Source organism: Colobus angolensis, unplaced genomic scaffold (genome assembly GCF_000951035.1).
Source record: "Colobus angolensis palliatus isolate OR3802 unplaced genomic scaffold, Cang.pa_1.0 Scaffold208, whole genome shotgun sequence".
Classification (NCBI taxonomy): domain Eukaryota; kingdom Metazoa; phylum Chordata; class Mammalia; order Primates; family Cercopithecidae; genus Colobus; species Colobus angolensis.
This window is the reverse complement of record NW_012115244.1, coordinates 102,721-117,648: the sequence shown is the minus strand read 5'-3', so window position 1 is coordinate 117,648 and position 14,928 is coordinate 102,721. Positions and strand designations below refer to the sequence as shown.

Here is a 14,928-nt window from a genome sequence, read left to right as displayed (position 1 = left end):
CTAATTTTTTTTTTTTTGTATTTTTAGTAGAAACAGGGTTTCACCATGTTGGCCAGGCTGGTCTCGAACTCCTGACCTCAGGTAATCTGCCCGCCTTGGCCTCCCAAAGTGCTGGGATTATAGGCGTGAGGCTCTTTTCTTCCTGTGGTCTAAGCCCAGTTCTGTTCCCAGACTTTACTTTGCCTCTGGTCATAGAAAGAACCCCAGTTCGGGTCCTAAACTGAACCCTTAAGTCCTGGCCACAGGAATGGACCTCATGCTGGTTCTAGGCTGAGCCCCATCCCTGGCTTCAGTCTTGGTTCTACCCCAGCCATAGAAGGATCCCTTTTCCTGGCCCCCAGAATAATCCCTGACCTTACTCATGAACTGAGCCCTGACCCTATCCTGGCCACAGGCTGAGCAGATGGTCTTAACTGCAGTTTAGTTCAGTGTGGAGAACAGCTACCAACATGCATTGGACTGACATGGTCAGAATTTTCACCATAGCAATTCCAAATAAAATAAAACCAAAAGAAAAAAACAAAAAACCTCATATAGATAATTCAAAATGAAAAGGAGAGAAACCAAAGCCAGGGGCTTCCGTAGCTCATTATCTAGTACTCAAGGGCAAGGAGTTGGGGTCCTGAGGCCCCCACAAGGCTGGGAGACGTGGCTGGACCTGTGAGAAGCGGGAAGGTTAAAAGCCAAGCCAACAACTGGAATTAGCGTCGAAAGAACTAGAAATCAGAGAAGAATATGAAAAACATTAAAATAAAGTAAATTGTCACAAAGATTAAAAGAGCTAACTGAACTAACGAGAGAACAGGACAGAACAAATAAGCAAAAAAAGAATAAGCACATTTTAGAATAGAGTGATTCTTTTTTTTTTGAAACTGAGTCTCGTTTTGTTGCCCAGGCTGGAATGCAGTGGCGCGATCTCAGCTCACTGCAACCTCCGTCTCCTGGGTTCAAGTGATTCTCTTGCCTCAGCCTCCCAAGTAGCTGGGATTAGAAGCGACCACCACCACACCCAGCTAATTTTTTGTATTTTTAGTAGAGATGGGGTTTCACCATATTGACCAGGCTGGTCTTGAACTCCTGACCTTGTGATTCACCCACCTCAGCCTCCCAAAGTGCTGGGATTACAGGCGTGAGCCACTGTGCCTGGCCAGAAGGATCCTTAAAGAACTGTTACTGAAACAAAAAGTATAGTCACTGAGATAAAAAAGAAAGCCACAGCTGGGATAAACAGTACACTAGACCCAGGTGAAGAAAGAAACAGCAGGTTAGAAGATAAATCTGAGGTTACCCAGAATATAGCACCAAAATATAAGGAGATACAAAATATCAAAGAGCAGTTAGGAGACACTTATCACATAGATAATTCAGTGGGACTATTGGGAAAATCCCAGCGTCTACCTAATGCGAGGCCTGAAGGCAATATTTGGAGACGAGATAGCTTAAGAATTTCCCAAAGTTGAACAAAGACATGAGTCTTCAGTTTAAAGAAATATAAGTCTCAGCAAGGAAATAAAAACAAATCTGTATCCACATCTTTCATAGTAAAACTGTAGAACGCAGTGAACAAGCAGAAATCTTTAAAACAGTGAGAGAGGCTGGGTGTGGTGGCTCATGCCTGTACTCCCAGCACTTTAGGAGGCCAAGACAGGTGGATCACTTGAGTCCAGGAGTTTGAGACCAGCCTGGGCAACATGGCGAAACCCTATCTCTACTAAAAATACAAAAATTATCCTGGCATGGTGGTGTGTTCCTGTGGTCCCAGCTACTCAGGAGGCTGAGGTGGGAGGATTGCTTAAGTCCGGGAGGTGGACGTTGCAGTGAGCGAAGATCGTGCCAGTGCACTCCAGCCTGGGTGACAGAGCGAGACCCTGTCTCAAAACAAAACAAAACAAAACAAAAAATGATGAGAGAGAGAGAGACTGGCCGCTGGATGTCTTAGACCGGAGCAGTGGTTCAACTGACAACAGACTTCTTATCAGCAATAGCAGATGACAGTAGATGATGGAAGAAGAGCTTCAAAGTGTGGAGGCAAAATTCTTTTCCACCTAGAATTCTATACCCCGCTAATCCTACTCCTTCAGGAGTGAGGCAGAGAGGCTAGCAGACTTCTGGCCCTAGGGTCATAAGGGTCCAAGGTCAGTCACGGGGAGCTGACCTGTCAATTGAAGATCCAAACTGATCAATAAGCACCGGTAGGCAGCTGGGTCCCAGGATTCTCCTGCCAGAGGCTGTCACATAGCCACGATCAACTGCATGTCCAGAAGGAACTCTTCTATTCGGCACCACGAGGCTTTTGGGCAGCCTGAGATCTGTAATCCTGGGACCCAGGGACTCTGCCCTGTGAAAATGAGAGAACTGCGCTTTGCCCTCTGGGCTTTTCTACCTGAAGAAACTGGTGGATGGAAGAAACTCCTTGCCCTCTCCTCTGGGCTGGGTGTTCCCTCTTCTGCAACAAGCCTCAGGACAGGTTGCTGGAGTCATTCTACAGACCCTGGTCTTCCAGAAGAGTTGCTCACAGCTTCAGGCCACCATAATTTTCCAGGCTTTTTCCTGAGCAGAGTCTGGGGGAGGATGAAGGGACAGCTTAGCACAGAGCCTCTACCCACACTTCTGGAGCTCAGGAAGCCACCCTGTCCCCAGAAGACGGCTGTCCTGGGAAGCCAGCAGGGCTTCTGGAAGTCCCCTCTGGAAATACCTGATTTGAGGAAGCCATGCCAGCCGCAGGGTTTCCCCAGGTACCAAAAGGACCATCCCACAACCCAGTGTTTTTGCTTTCAGAAGATAGAAATGATACCTGTTGGTCATTGCTGGCAAGAACACAGAACTGCCTCACACTGTCGAGAGCTATTAGAGCACTTTAGGATTCATAGTCTATCGAGAAGGTGCCTGAACACCTAAAAAGAAAACTGAGGTGTCAGAGAAAGCAGGTGCAAGGCGGAGGCTCCTGTCCAGGTGGCTGCTTGCTGCTCAGAGGATGTGGGAGAGGCATGGCCCTGTTGGGGGAAGGGGAGGGAAGGGGTGGGTGTTCTCTGGGGGAATGGGGTGAGCAAAGGCTGGTGCCTGGAAAATGAAGGGTTGCAGAGATGGGAGTGAGAGAAAGGGGCTGGGTGGGGACCCTCCTGAGACAGGTGGTGAGAGAGAGAAGAGGGCAGAGCACCCCTCCTCCCCTCAGCACTGGGGACTCCTCATGGTCACCACATGCATGTCCACTCAGCTTGTACCAGGAATGTGCTGGGGCCACAGGTCAGTGGAGACCCAGGCCAGGGAAGGCCCTGGCAGGTCCAAGCCCTTCTTGTGCATTCATGTTCCCAGGAGAAATCTGGACTCCCTGTAATCCCTGTAATGTCTGGGCCCCCCTTTTTTTTTTGTGATGAGAACATCAGGGTAGGTGCCACACCCAGCGTCTGTGTGAGTGGCCTTGTCCTGGAAAAGGTTTCTTTGCCAAACACATTTGCCCTGCCTTTTGTTTTAAGACTGACTTTGAACAGAACACACAGGTGACCACCTTGGTTTTCCGCGACACCTGAACTACTTTTCTATGGGGTTTTGCCTTTTTTCGAACAAACTTTTGACTGAGCCAAGCATGATGGAGTTGTGCATATCTCTGTGTGTTTGCGTGTCTGTGCGTGGGTGAGTGGACATACGCTGTGTGCACTTGCATGCGTGTGGCTCACATGCCTGTGCGTGGGTGTGTGGACACCCTGTGTGCACCTACATGCCTGTGCGTGGGTGAGCAGACATGTGCTATGTGCACCTGCATGCGTGTGGCACACATGCCTGTGCGTGGGTGAGCGGACACACGCTGTGTGCGTCTGCATGCGTGTGGCACACGTCTGCGTGTGGGTGAGCAGACGCGCTGTGTGCACCTGCATGTGTGTGGCACACATGCCTGTGCGTGGGTGTGTGGACACGTGTGCACCACCATGCATGTGGCACACGTCTGCGTGGGTGGGCGGACACGTGCTGTGTGCACCTGCATGCGTGTAGCACACATGTCTGTGCGTGGGTGAGTGGACACGCTGTGTGCATCTGCATGCATGTGGCACACGTTTGTGCGTGGGTGAGCGGATACGCCCTGTGTGCACCTGCATGCGTGTGGCACACGTCTGTGCGTGGGTGAGCAGATGCGCTGTCTGCACCTGCATGCATGTGGCATACATGTCTGTGTGTGGGTGAGTGGACATATGCTGTGTGCACCTGCATGCGTGTGGCACACGTCTGTGCGTGTGGGTGAGTGGACATATGCTGTGTGCACCTGCATGCGTGTGGCACACGTCTGTGCGTGGGTGTGCGGACACACGCTGTGTGCATCTGCATGCGTGTGGCACACGTCTGTGTGTGGGTGAGCAGACGCGCTGTGTGCACCTGCATGTGTGTGGCACACACGTCTGTGCGTGGGTGTGCAGACACGCTGTGTGCACCTGCATACCTGTGCGTGGGTGAGCGGACATGTGCTATGTGCACCTACATGCGTGTGGCACACATGCCTGTGTGTGGGTGTGTGGACACGTGCTGTGTGCACCAGCATGCGTGTGGCACACGTCTGCGTGGGTGAGCGGACACGTGCTGTGTGCACCTACACGCGTGTAGCACACATGTCTGTGCATGGGTGAGTGGACGCATGCTGTGTGCACCTGCATGCATGTGCGTGGGTGAGCGGACACGCGCTGTGTGCATCTGCATGCGTGTGGCACACGTTTGTGCATGGGTGAGCGGATACGCCTTGTGAGCACCTGCATGTGTGTGGCACACGTCTGTGCATGGGTGTGCGGACACATGCTATGTGCACCTGCATGCATGTGGCACACGTCTGTGCATGGGTGAGTGGACATACGTTGTGTGCACCTGCATGTGTGTGGCACACGTCTGTGCGTGGGTGTGCGGACACGCTGTGTGCACCTGCACGCGTGTGGCACACATCTGTGCACGGGTGAGTGGACATGCGTTGTGTGCACCTGCACGCGTGTGGCACACATCTGTGCGTGGGTGAGCAGACATGCGTTGTGTGCACCTGCACGCGTGTGGCACACATCTGCGTGGGTGAGCGGACATCCGTTGTGTGCACCTGCACGCGTGTGGCACACGTCTGTGCACGGGTGAGTGGACACGTGCTGTGTGCATCTGCATGCGTGTGGCACACATGTCTGTGCGTGGGTGTGCGGACATGTGCTGTGTGCACCTGCATGCATGTGTTACACGTCTGCCTGGGTGAGCAGACACGTGCTATGTACACCTGCATGCATGTGGCACACGTCTGTGCGTGGGTGAGTGGACATACACTGTATGCACCTGCATGCGCGTGGCACACATGTCTGTGTGTGGGTGTGCGGACACACGCTGTGTGCACCTGCATGCGTGTGTCACATATGTCTGCATGGGTGAGTGGACACGCGCTGTGTGCACCTGCATGCGTGTAGCACACGTCTGTGCATGGGTGAGTGGACGCGTGCTGTGTGCACCTGCATTCGTGCGGTACGTGTCTGTGCGTGGGTGAGCGGATACACCCTGTGTGCACCTGCATGCATGTGGCACACATCTGTGTGTGGGTGAGTGGACATATGCTGTGTACACCTGCACGCCTGTGGTACACGTCTGTGCGTGGGTGTGCGGACACGTGCTATGTGCACCTGCACGCGTGTGGTACACGTCTGTGCGTGGGTGTGCGGACACGTGCTGTGTGCCTCTGCATGCGTGTGGCACAGATGTCTGCGTGGGTGAGCGTACACGTGCTGTGTGCACCTGCATGTGTGTGGCACACATCTGTGCGTGGGTAAGCGGACACGCGCTGTGTGCATCTGCATGCGTGTGGCACACGTCTGTGCGTGGGTGTGCGGACATGTGCTGTGTGCACCTGCATGCATGTGGTACACATCTGTGCGTGGGTGAGCAGATATGCCCTGTGTGCACCTGCATGCGTGTGGCACACATCTGTGTGTGGGTGAGCAGACACGCGCTGTGTATACCTGCATGCATGTGGTACACGTCTGTGCGTGGGTGTGTGGACATGCGCTGTGTGCCCTGCACACATGTGGCGCACGTCTGTGCGTGGGTGAGCAGACATGCCCTGTGTGCGCTTGCATGCGTGTGGCACACATTGTGTGGGTGAGCAGACACGTGCTGTGTGCACCTGCATGCATGTGGCACACACACAAGCCCCTGCTTGTGGTTGTTTCCTCCTCGGATTTCAAGGCATGTACCAACTGATTCCGCATTCGGGCAGATTTGCTCTTCATGTTCTGATAAAGAGGTGTAGGCTGGGGGCAGATCTGGGAGGTCATGGTTGTTGGGGGAGGTGGTGGTGAGAGGGATGGGGTGGGGAAATGAGCGTGGATAATGGGGCCTGGGTGCCAAGCCTGCCTCTTACTCCCTTTACTCTGTTTCTTGATTCCAAGCCTCCATTCGGAGAAGAAAAGGGGGTGAGTCATCTGCCTGTGTCCCGAGGGCCTTGGCTTTGCCTGACCCCTGTCTGGGGGAGTGCTGGTGTGTGAGGAGGTTCCAGCGCAAGTCAGGGTGGCCCAGAAGCCTGGGCTGCAGCCTCCTGTTGGCCTTCTCCCTGGGGATCTGGTAGGGGCATGAGAGAAGGACCTGCAAGGATGGAATGGGGAGTTCCCAGGGGTGTGATCCTCTGGGACTGTGATGGCCTTGGGGGCTCAGGTGAGCCTGGGGCCTGTGAGCTGTGCAGATGGCCTGATGGAGGCAGCTCGTGGGGAGGAGCTGGGAGAGCTCCATGGAGGCCACTGCATGCGCCATGGCCCAGAGAGCAGGAAGGAAAGGGCTCCGGGGTCCCAGAGGGGGAGCTCTAGGGAGCAGGGAGACTGGGCCATGTTGGTGTGTGCGGCCCCAGTCTACATTGCTTCTTTCTGCTGGTCCTCTCGGGGCCTGTGCCTGGGTTGTGGGACGTATTCCTGTGCTGGTTGGTTGTAGGGCCAAGCCCAGAGCTGATGGCCCCTTCAGAGCAGGGATCTGAGTCCCACAGCACTGGGGAAGGAGCTTGGAGCTCCCCTGGCCAACAGCCCCCCAGGCTGTTGACTACTCTCCCGAACCCCCGTTCAGTCCTCCCTCTACCCTTTGGGGCTGCTCCCTGTATGTCCTGTATGTTCACCCTGGCTGCAGGGAAGAGAGCATTCAGGTGGGGACAGTCACCTGGGCCTGGGTACTGAGGTCCACTGGCCGGTGAGGTCCTGGGACCCAGCTTCTGGCAGCCTCCTCTGCCTCTCGGGTGGATGGGAATCAGGGCCCAGACAGAGGCTTGAGGTGGCTTTCTCCACCCAGGCCTGTATATTTGTTCCACGTCCGTGTACCTGATGCCCATCCCTTCCTCTCTCTGGACCCACTGGGCTTTCCCTGGGTGAGGACACATCTGCCAGGCCCTTGACCCAGCCCTCTTGAGGCCCCCTTGCTGCCTCTTGCCCCAGCCCAGGTGAAGGGCTTCCCCAGTGTCTTCTCAGGTATTAAAAACAGGTGACAAGGTCTCCTCCAGTGACCTTTTCTGCACACCTTTGGGGCAGACACACAAGTTATTTCTGGAACCTTCTGGCTCTGCCCTCCAGCTCGTTAGTGGGGCTCCCAGGGTGCCGTGTTGCAGCCCAGGTGCCGCTCCAGTCGTGGAAGAAGTGATGGCTGATTGATCATCCTGCAGGCTGGGGCCCTATTGATCAAATAGCTGCAAACCCAGCTGTGCCCTGCCATGCACCCAGAGGGCCCTGGGAGTGAGCGGGTCCACTTGGTTCCTGATGGGCTTCATTTCCCTTAATTATTTAAAATAATTTATTTAAGAATATATTCTCTAATGTTGGGGGAAGAGTTATGTCAACCTCATCAGTTTGTCATTTGCAGAATTCTTGATTAATTTTTTCCCTTTTGAAAACACTTCTCACTTGGCTCCAGCACCATCACTCGATGACCAGAAGCAGCTGCCTCACTAAACGTTATGTGCATCCCGCTGCAGGTCTCTGGGATGGGTCTTTCGGACCTAGAGAGAAAGCCTCTCCTAGCCCGTGGCTCAGGTGGCAAAGTGTCACCCGTGATGCTGAGCCGTGTGTGCCTCACGGAGTTTTCTCTCCATTCATGTCTTTACTTCTGCAGTTTCTGGGGAGTATGGTGCTTAAGTCTCATCTCTTACTTCCTAGTCAGTGATCTGGGGCAATTTCTCTCTCTGAGCTTCAGTTTGCTCCTGGGTTGGATAAAGGTGATGATAAAATCCTCGTGTAGTTGTGGGATGAGAGGAGTGGTTTGCATGAAGTCCCGCATACTCTAGAAATCACCAAGAACTTAACAAATGGTGGCGATGGTGACTTCAGCTCCCAAAAATAAATCATTCACCTCATGACAAAAGCAAATGAGAAGTCCCCTCAAACCAGCAACCCCTGGTCTGTACCTGGGCCTCTGTCACCTGGTGGCACCGGGAGCCGTGCATAGGCCCAGATATCTGCAGTTGGAGCCTATTTTGCCTGTAAACTCTTGCATTGTTCAGAGCACAGGCTGGGCGCTGATGGAACACAGAGAACAGTATTTGCTCTCTTCTGCAGACCCACAAGCTGTCTGGGGAGATGAGGCACCCAGACATGAATTGTGCTGAACTGTGCCCAGTGCCAGCACAGTTGTAAGCCTTTCTTCTGTGCTAATTCTCTCTAGAGACACATGAAGCTAGCGCTGTTTTTATGCCTGTTTTATCAGACGAGGACACAGAGGTCACAAAGAGCTTAACTCAGGACATAGTCAGTGTACAGGGTGGGTCTGGTCTGGGTTGGGTACAGGATGGTCTTGGGGAGTTATTTCCTTTTTCCAGCAGTACTAAGCAGATTGCAGAGGTAGAACCAGCAGGTGCTGTGAACAGCTGCAGATTGGAGTTGGAAGGAGTAGGAGGTGTCCAGGCTGACCATTGAAATTCTCCAACAAAGGGCCAAGACAAGAGTGGCCAGACAGGGTCCCTCTAGGGTTGGCACAGCCCCGAAGAGTGGAGAAGGGCCTGGGGTTGGGTGGAGCCTGAGTGATGGGTGGGGTGCAGTGTGGCTGCTGAATGATGGCTGGTGCAGCAGCCAGGTGGACATGGGTGCTGCCCCAGCCCTTGCTGTATAGCCCTTGCTGCATGCCCCATGCACTGGTCCTCAGTGGACCCACAGGGGGCGAGAGCTACTGATGTCCTGGGGGAGCCATCCAACCAGAGCTCTGATGGTCCTTAGCTATACGTATTAGTTTAACAGAGTTTCCAAGTCACTGTGATCGTTTGTGGAAACCTGCTTGTGTATCAGGGTCTGTCCCAGGGCTGTGACCCACTGTAAACAGCTTCCCTTCCAGTGCGGTGCGGAGAGCCAAGAGTGGCCTGTATGTGCTGAGAACAGTGACAGGACGAAGGGAAATGGAGAGAAATCCAGGGAGACTGTGGTCTCTGAGTTGTCTGTCTGTCACCTGCCCTGGTCTTCTCCCTCATGGTCAGAGTGGCCTTTCCTTAAGTGGGGTCCATGGGGTCACCTGGAGTCTCCTTGAGGATAGAGAGGCTGCCTGGGGTAGGGTCTCAGTTCTGGGGTGAGGGCCTTGTCTCGGGGGCCTGGGGTGGGAGCTTAAGGAGGGAGGGGAGTAGTGGCCTCTGTCAGCATCACGGGTGGCCGGGCTGGGGAGGACGTGGCAGTGCGGCAGCAGGTGGCCCAGGAGCTGAGATGGAGCCTCCTTGCTGTGCAGAGAAGCTGGACGAGATGCTGGCAGCCGCCGCAGAGCCAACGCTGAGGCCAGACATCGCAGACACAGACTCCAGAGCTGCCACCGTCAAACAGAGGCCCACCAGTCGGAGGATCACACCTGCCGAGATCAGTGTAAGGGCCACGGGCGGCTGGGAGCACTGGGATGGGCAGGCATGGGGGTCAGTCTGTCCTGGGCCACCCCTCCGGAGGGGTGTGTGCACCCTATAGGCTCTCTCAGAGACTCTTGGGGCTGTCTGTGCCCCCTGAATCACCACAGCTCAGCACCTGCTGGTTTCACTTTTGTGGCTTTTGGTGCTTCTGCCTTCAGGCAGTCCCTGTCTCACGCCTGAGACCACCAAGGTACCCCAGCTCTGCTGAGAACACGACGAAGCATGTCTCTGTTCCCTGCCCACTTGCCGACCCGGCGCCTTCTGGGCTCCTCCCCTACCCTCAGCCAGGGTCTGCACCCACCCTGCCCAACACCATCTACACCGTACCACCATCTGTACTGCCCACACAGCCCAGGCTCCAATGGGCTACATCCCCTGCTCCCTGAGGGCAGAGCCCAGACATGATTCCTGGGTCCAGGCACCCACAGGCACTGGTGCCACTGGAGTGAGAACAACGGGGTATCACTTCCGGCTTAGGAGGAGGACGGGGGGCCCCCAGTGCCCTGGAACCTCCATATTCCCCTCCCTGACCCCCACAGTCATTGTTTGAACGCCAGGGCCTCCCAGGCCCAGAGAAGCTGCCGGGCTCCTTGCGGAAGGGGATTCCACGGACCAAGTCTGTAGGTATGGCTGGGCTGTGGGGCCGCATGGGGTGGGAGGAACGGGGCTGGAGCTGGCAGGGTGGATTTGGGTTGGAAGGACCCTGTCTCTCCCTGCTGGTAACTGCGGTTTTCAGTTTCCCTCTGAGTCCTGCCTCTTCCTGGCCCCAGCCGAAGGATCTCATATGTTGATGGACGTGTGGGGATTAGGCCTTCCCCAACCCAGAGATTCCCCCCGGCAGCTGACACTCCCTGTCCAGTGGGCATCCCCTGATGGCTTCATCCCTCCCATGGGCAGCCTCACCCGTCCCCAGCTGCCACTCCCTGTCCACGGGGGCACCCCCACCTCCCCATCGCCTCTCATCCTTCCCATGGGCAGCCTCACCCCTCCCCAGCTCAGCGGCCTCCATCGTCGTTGCTTCTCTGCAGCCCAAGTGCATGTGAAGTTTTTTGACCCTAAAACTCCCCTCCCCTGAACTTGCCTCTCCCCTACTCCTCCATGTATTGCTCTCTCTCCCCCTCTTCACAGCCAGTTTCCCCAAAAAGTCACCTCTGCTTGCCGTCTATCTCCCATCCCCCACCTGCTCCTCAGCCTGCAGCAGACGTGCTCTCTCCATACCCACATTGAAACTACTCCCACCAGGGTCACCGGTGGCCTCCAGGGCCTTCCTCCCCGTGGACACATGGCCAGCACTCCTGCTGACCTCGGCTGGCATGCGGTTTCTTTGCTCCTTCTTCCAGGAAACGCTCCTCCCCAGAATTTGAGGCCAGCACTTCCTGGTTGTCCCCGCCTGTCTCAGGTGGCACCTGTTTCCACCCTGCCGCTCCAGCCTCCCAAATATGGGACCTTTTCAAGGCTATGTCTTCAGCCTCCTTCCCCCCTGTGCCTCACCACTCCCCAGCCACCATCACACCCCACACTCACTGTCTCCTCTCCTGACCCAGATGACAAGCCCTGCCCACTGTGCATCCCTGTAGGCATCCACTCTCCTGTCCCCTGCCCACCTGTGCATCTGTCCACCCACACACCTGCCCACTTGACCGTCTGTTGTCCATGCAAACCCCAGCACACCCCCGCATCTGTTACACATAGGAGTAAACCTCTCAGCACTTACTACGGGCTGGACACGGAGTGTTTAATACTTAGAATAACCATATTGAGGTTGAGGCCACTAGTACCTCCATTTTACAGATGAGAAAACTGAAGCAAGGAGGGTAAATGACCTGCGCAAGATCACACAGCTGCCTAAACTCTGATTCCTCACTGCCCCAGCACCCTGCCAATTTGTGTTCAAACAAGGCCGATCCTGGGCCAAGTCTGGGGCTTGGTTGGGGAATGTGATGTGTGCAGAGAACTCAGCGGGCACATGGTGGGTGTCAGGGCTCACGGACCAATGGAGCCCACTGGGGAGCTCCCGGCCCACCTGGGTGTCACAGAAGGCTGCGTGTGTCGGGGTGGGGGTACTTTTGAGCTAAGATGTGCAAGATAAATGGGAGTTTCTGGGGGATAATGGGGCGAACTGTCAGAGCAGTGTGGAAAAGGCATATGGGTGTGTGGACTGGTCCCTGAGAGACTGCCGAGAGTTATTTCTGTAGGTGGGATGGTGGGGAAGAAGGCTGGTGAGGCTGCAGCTACTTTGGAGCTGAGAAGCGCTCTCCTCTGCTCTCCCTGGCCTGAGCCCTGAGTGTCTTCCATGGTTTCTCTCTTACCCTCTGCCTCACCCGACCTGTCCGGGTGGGTGGCCTCACAGCCCTGCCCCGCACAGGTCTCATCGCCTTGCAGCTGGGCCATGGCTTTGTTCTCATGACTGCCTGCCCTGGCTCTGCCCTCTAGTCCATCCCTCTGGCCAAATGAGGCTTTTCACAGAGCTGCTATCACTCCATATCTGTCCAGCTTGATCCTCTGTGTGCTCCTCATTGCCTCGGGGCCCTGGAGATCGGCCCCAGTGCTCTCTTGCTTCATCTAGAAACATTTGTCTCTGCCTCCCTTGACCTGGGTCTTCTGACTCTTGCTTCCTGGGCCTGACCCTGCAGGTCTAGGTCCATGCACCTGCCCTGCAGGCCCTGAGCCACTCTCCTAGGACTGCCAGTTCTGCCCCGGTCCCTCAGGCACCCTCTTGCGCTCGGTTGATGAATGGGTTGACAGGTGCTCCTTTTTGGCTCCCCTTGGCCTGCTGGGCCTCAGCTGCCAACGTGCACGTTGGTTGGGTTGTCAGACTCCCCAGGCCCCTGCCCCATGCCCTGGCTGTGTTGCCCTGGGCACGCAATGCAACCCTGGAAACGTCAGGATTTTGATCCATAAACATGGAGACCACCGACTCCACCTCCAAGGACCACTCTGAGGCTCGCCCGGTGGGCGGCACTCACAGGCTAGGACTGCATGGCATGCTGGGAGTGCTCAGCAGCCGCCAGTGTTAGTCTCTCTGCTATTATCTAGGCAGACAAAGAGGGTCTGCCTTTGTCCCCAAGGGGTCCCACCCCCGCCCCAGATGGTATCAGAACAGATTCCCCACTCCATGCTGAGGCAAGTGACTTTTCTTTACCTTAAGTCAGAACTTGGCATGCTATTAGCATTAAATTTCCCCTTATTTCATCTTTGCACGTCACTCCCGCCTTCTACATCCTCAAGGTGTGCTCGTTCTGCGTCGCTCCATCTAACACACAGGCTTGTGGGTGTTCACTGCACGTTCATACACAGTGCGGGGAGCGCAGCAGGAGACCCAGGACGAACTAGGTACAATTTCTGTGTCCAGCGGTTGGGGGTGGGAGAAGGCAGACCTACAAATAACGATGATGATGACCTCGGCCCCCTTCCCGGGATACTGCTGCGGTTCAGCCCTGTACTGTAAAGGTGAAATCGCCTGACAGTAGGTGCAGGCTGTCTTCTTGGCATGAGGAAACTGAAGTTCCTAGAGGTTAAGGAATGTCAGTACCTAGCAGATCTAAAATTTAAGCCTAGCTCTGTACACAAAAGCCCACCCTTGGTACCTTGGCTACAAAGAGATATGCCCAGCAAGAAGCAGTGTAGTATTGCCGTATTAGCACTGCGGTGGCTGGAGGAGGATGCAGTCAGGAACGGGCAGCCTATATTGCAGCAAGTTCATAAAAATGTTGACCAGTCTCAGAGTGAGGCTGGGAACAGGGGCACCACGAGACCTGGGTGCGTGGGTGTGGGGCCATCCGCCCCCTGCAGCCTCACTGAACATACCTACAGCACATGTGTCCACATCATGATGTCCACAGGGGTGCTCAGAAGGTTGTGTCAGGTTCTGGCTGGACAGCAGGATCATGAGAGCCCTGAGCACTCCAGCCCTTGTACAGGATCCTAACAAGGACATCTGAGCAAGGCATGCAGAGGGGGGTTCATTTTAAGCCTGTTTTGACCATAGAAGAACTGAAGCTCAGAGGGCCTCAGGGATTGATTGGCCTGGGGTCACGCAGCCAGTAGGGGTTAAAATGAAACATGCTGGGTGCTCAGTCTGCAGTTTCCATTTTAATTCATCTATCCATTCTTCCCTTCACCCAGTTACCCAACGTTACTGAATTTCAGCCACTGTGGTTGCATCACCCACCCATGTGGGTCTCTGGAAGGAGCCTCTCGAGGCTTTTTCCACAGGGCACCTCCTTACCTGGGCATTAGCTCTTTCTCTGCCTGAGGCCTGGCTCCAGTGGCCACAGCCCTGCTGCCCCTCATCCTGCCAGTGTGTCACTCCCGCCGCTTATTTCTGACCGTCTTCCTCTCACCTCTGGTTGTCTCCAGGGCTGGTACTTCTGCATCGGCCTTGTTCATTCTGGGGTGAGGATCCCTGTACTGGCCCCTCCAAGCCCCTCAGCAGTTCTGTCTGCATGTCTTGCGGGGCTGTCCCTGCCTTCCTGGGATATCTTCTTAGGGCCTGCTTGATGTCCCTGGGTTTGGGCAGGTCTTGGCCCCAACCCAGGTCATCAGAGTTTGTGTCCTTTCTCGGGGACCCTCCTCCATCCTGTAACTGAACGCACACCTCTCTCCTGCTCTCGTCACAAGAACCCTCCGCGTGCGGCCCTGGGCCTGGGGCACAGAGCTTGGACGTCCAGGGACCAGCGCAGACGGGGGTCTTGCTCGGAGCCCGGGGTCTTGCTCGGAGCCCGTGCTCTGGGCTCCCTGTTTATCCCCTGCTCTCCATTCCCCGCCCACCACTGGCCCCAACCCCATCTTCCCGAGCATTCTAGCGCCTCGCGCCGCGCTGGGTTCTGCCGTGGGCGTCCGTTGTGTCCGGGACGGTGGCTGCCCCGGGGTGGAGTCGGGGCAAGGCTGGCCTCTGTGGGAGGGGGTGCCGGGGTCCCCAGGAGCCTCTCGGAAGGCAGCACCCCCTCTGCTCCCCACCCCCCAGCGCCCTGGCTGGCCTCACCGGCCCTTCCGTCCGCAGGGGAGGACGAGAAGCTGGCGTCCCTGCTGGAAGGGCGCTTCCCGCGGAGCACCTCGATGCAAGACCCGGTGCGCGAGGG

The 14,928-nt window shown here is 55.8% G+C and overlaps 1 protein-coding gene across 1 annotated transcript in view; it reads left to right on the top strand.

Annotated features, from left to right (window-relative positions):
* Positions 1-14,928, top strand: part of SHANK3 (SH3 and multiple ankyrin repeat domains 3) — a 66,231-nt gene that overhangs the window by 47,447 nt on the left and 3,856 nt on the right. The window contains exons 18-23 of the mRNA XM_011942258.1: positions 6,393-6,416; positions 9,679-9,809; positions 10,387-10,467; positions 10,707-10,886; positions 12,528-12,645; positions 14,850-14,917. Coding sequence (XP_011797648.1) covers positions 6,393-6,416; positions 9,679-9,809; positions 10,387-10,467; positions 10,707-10,886; positions 12,528-12,645; positions 14,850-14,917 — 602 coding nt within the window. The remainder of the gene's footprint in view (positions 1-6,392; positions 6,417-9,678; positions 9,810-10,386; positions 10,468-10,706; positions 10,887-12,527; positions 12,646-14,849; positions 14,918-14,928) is intronic.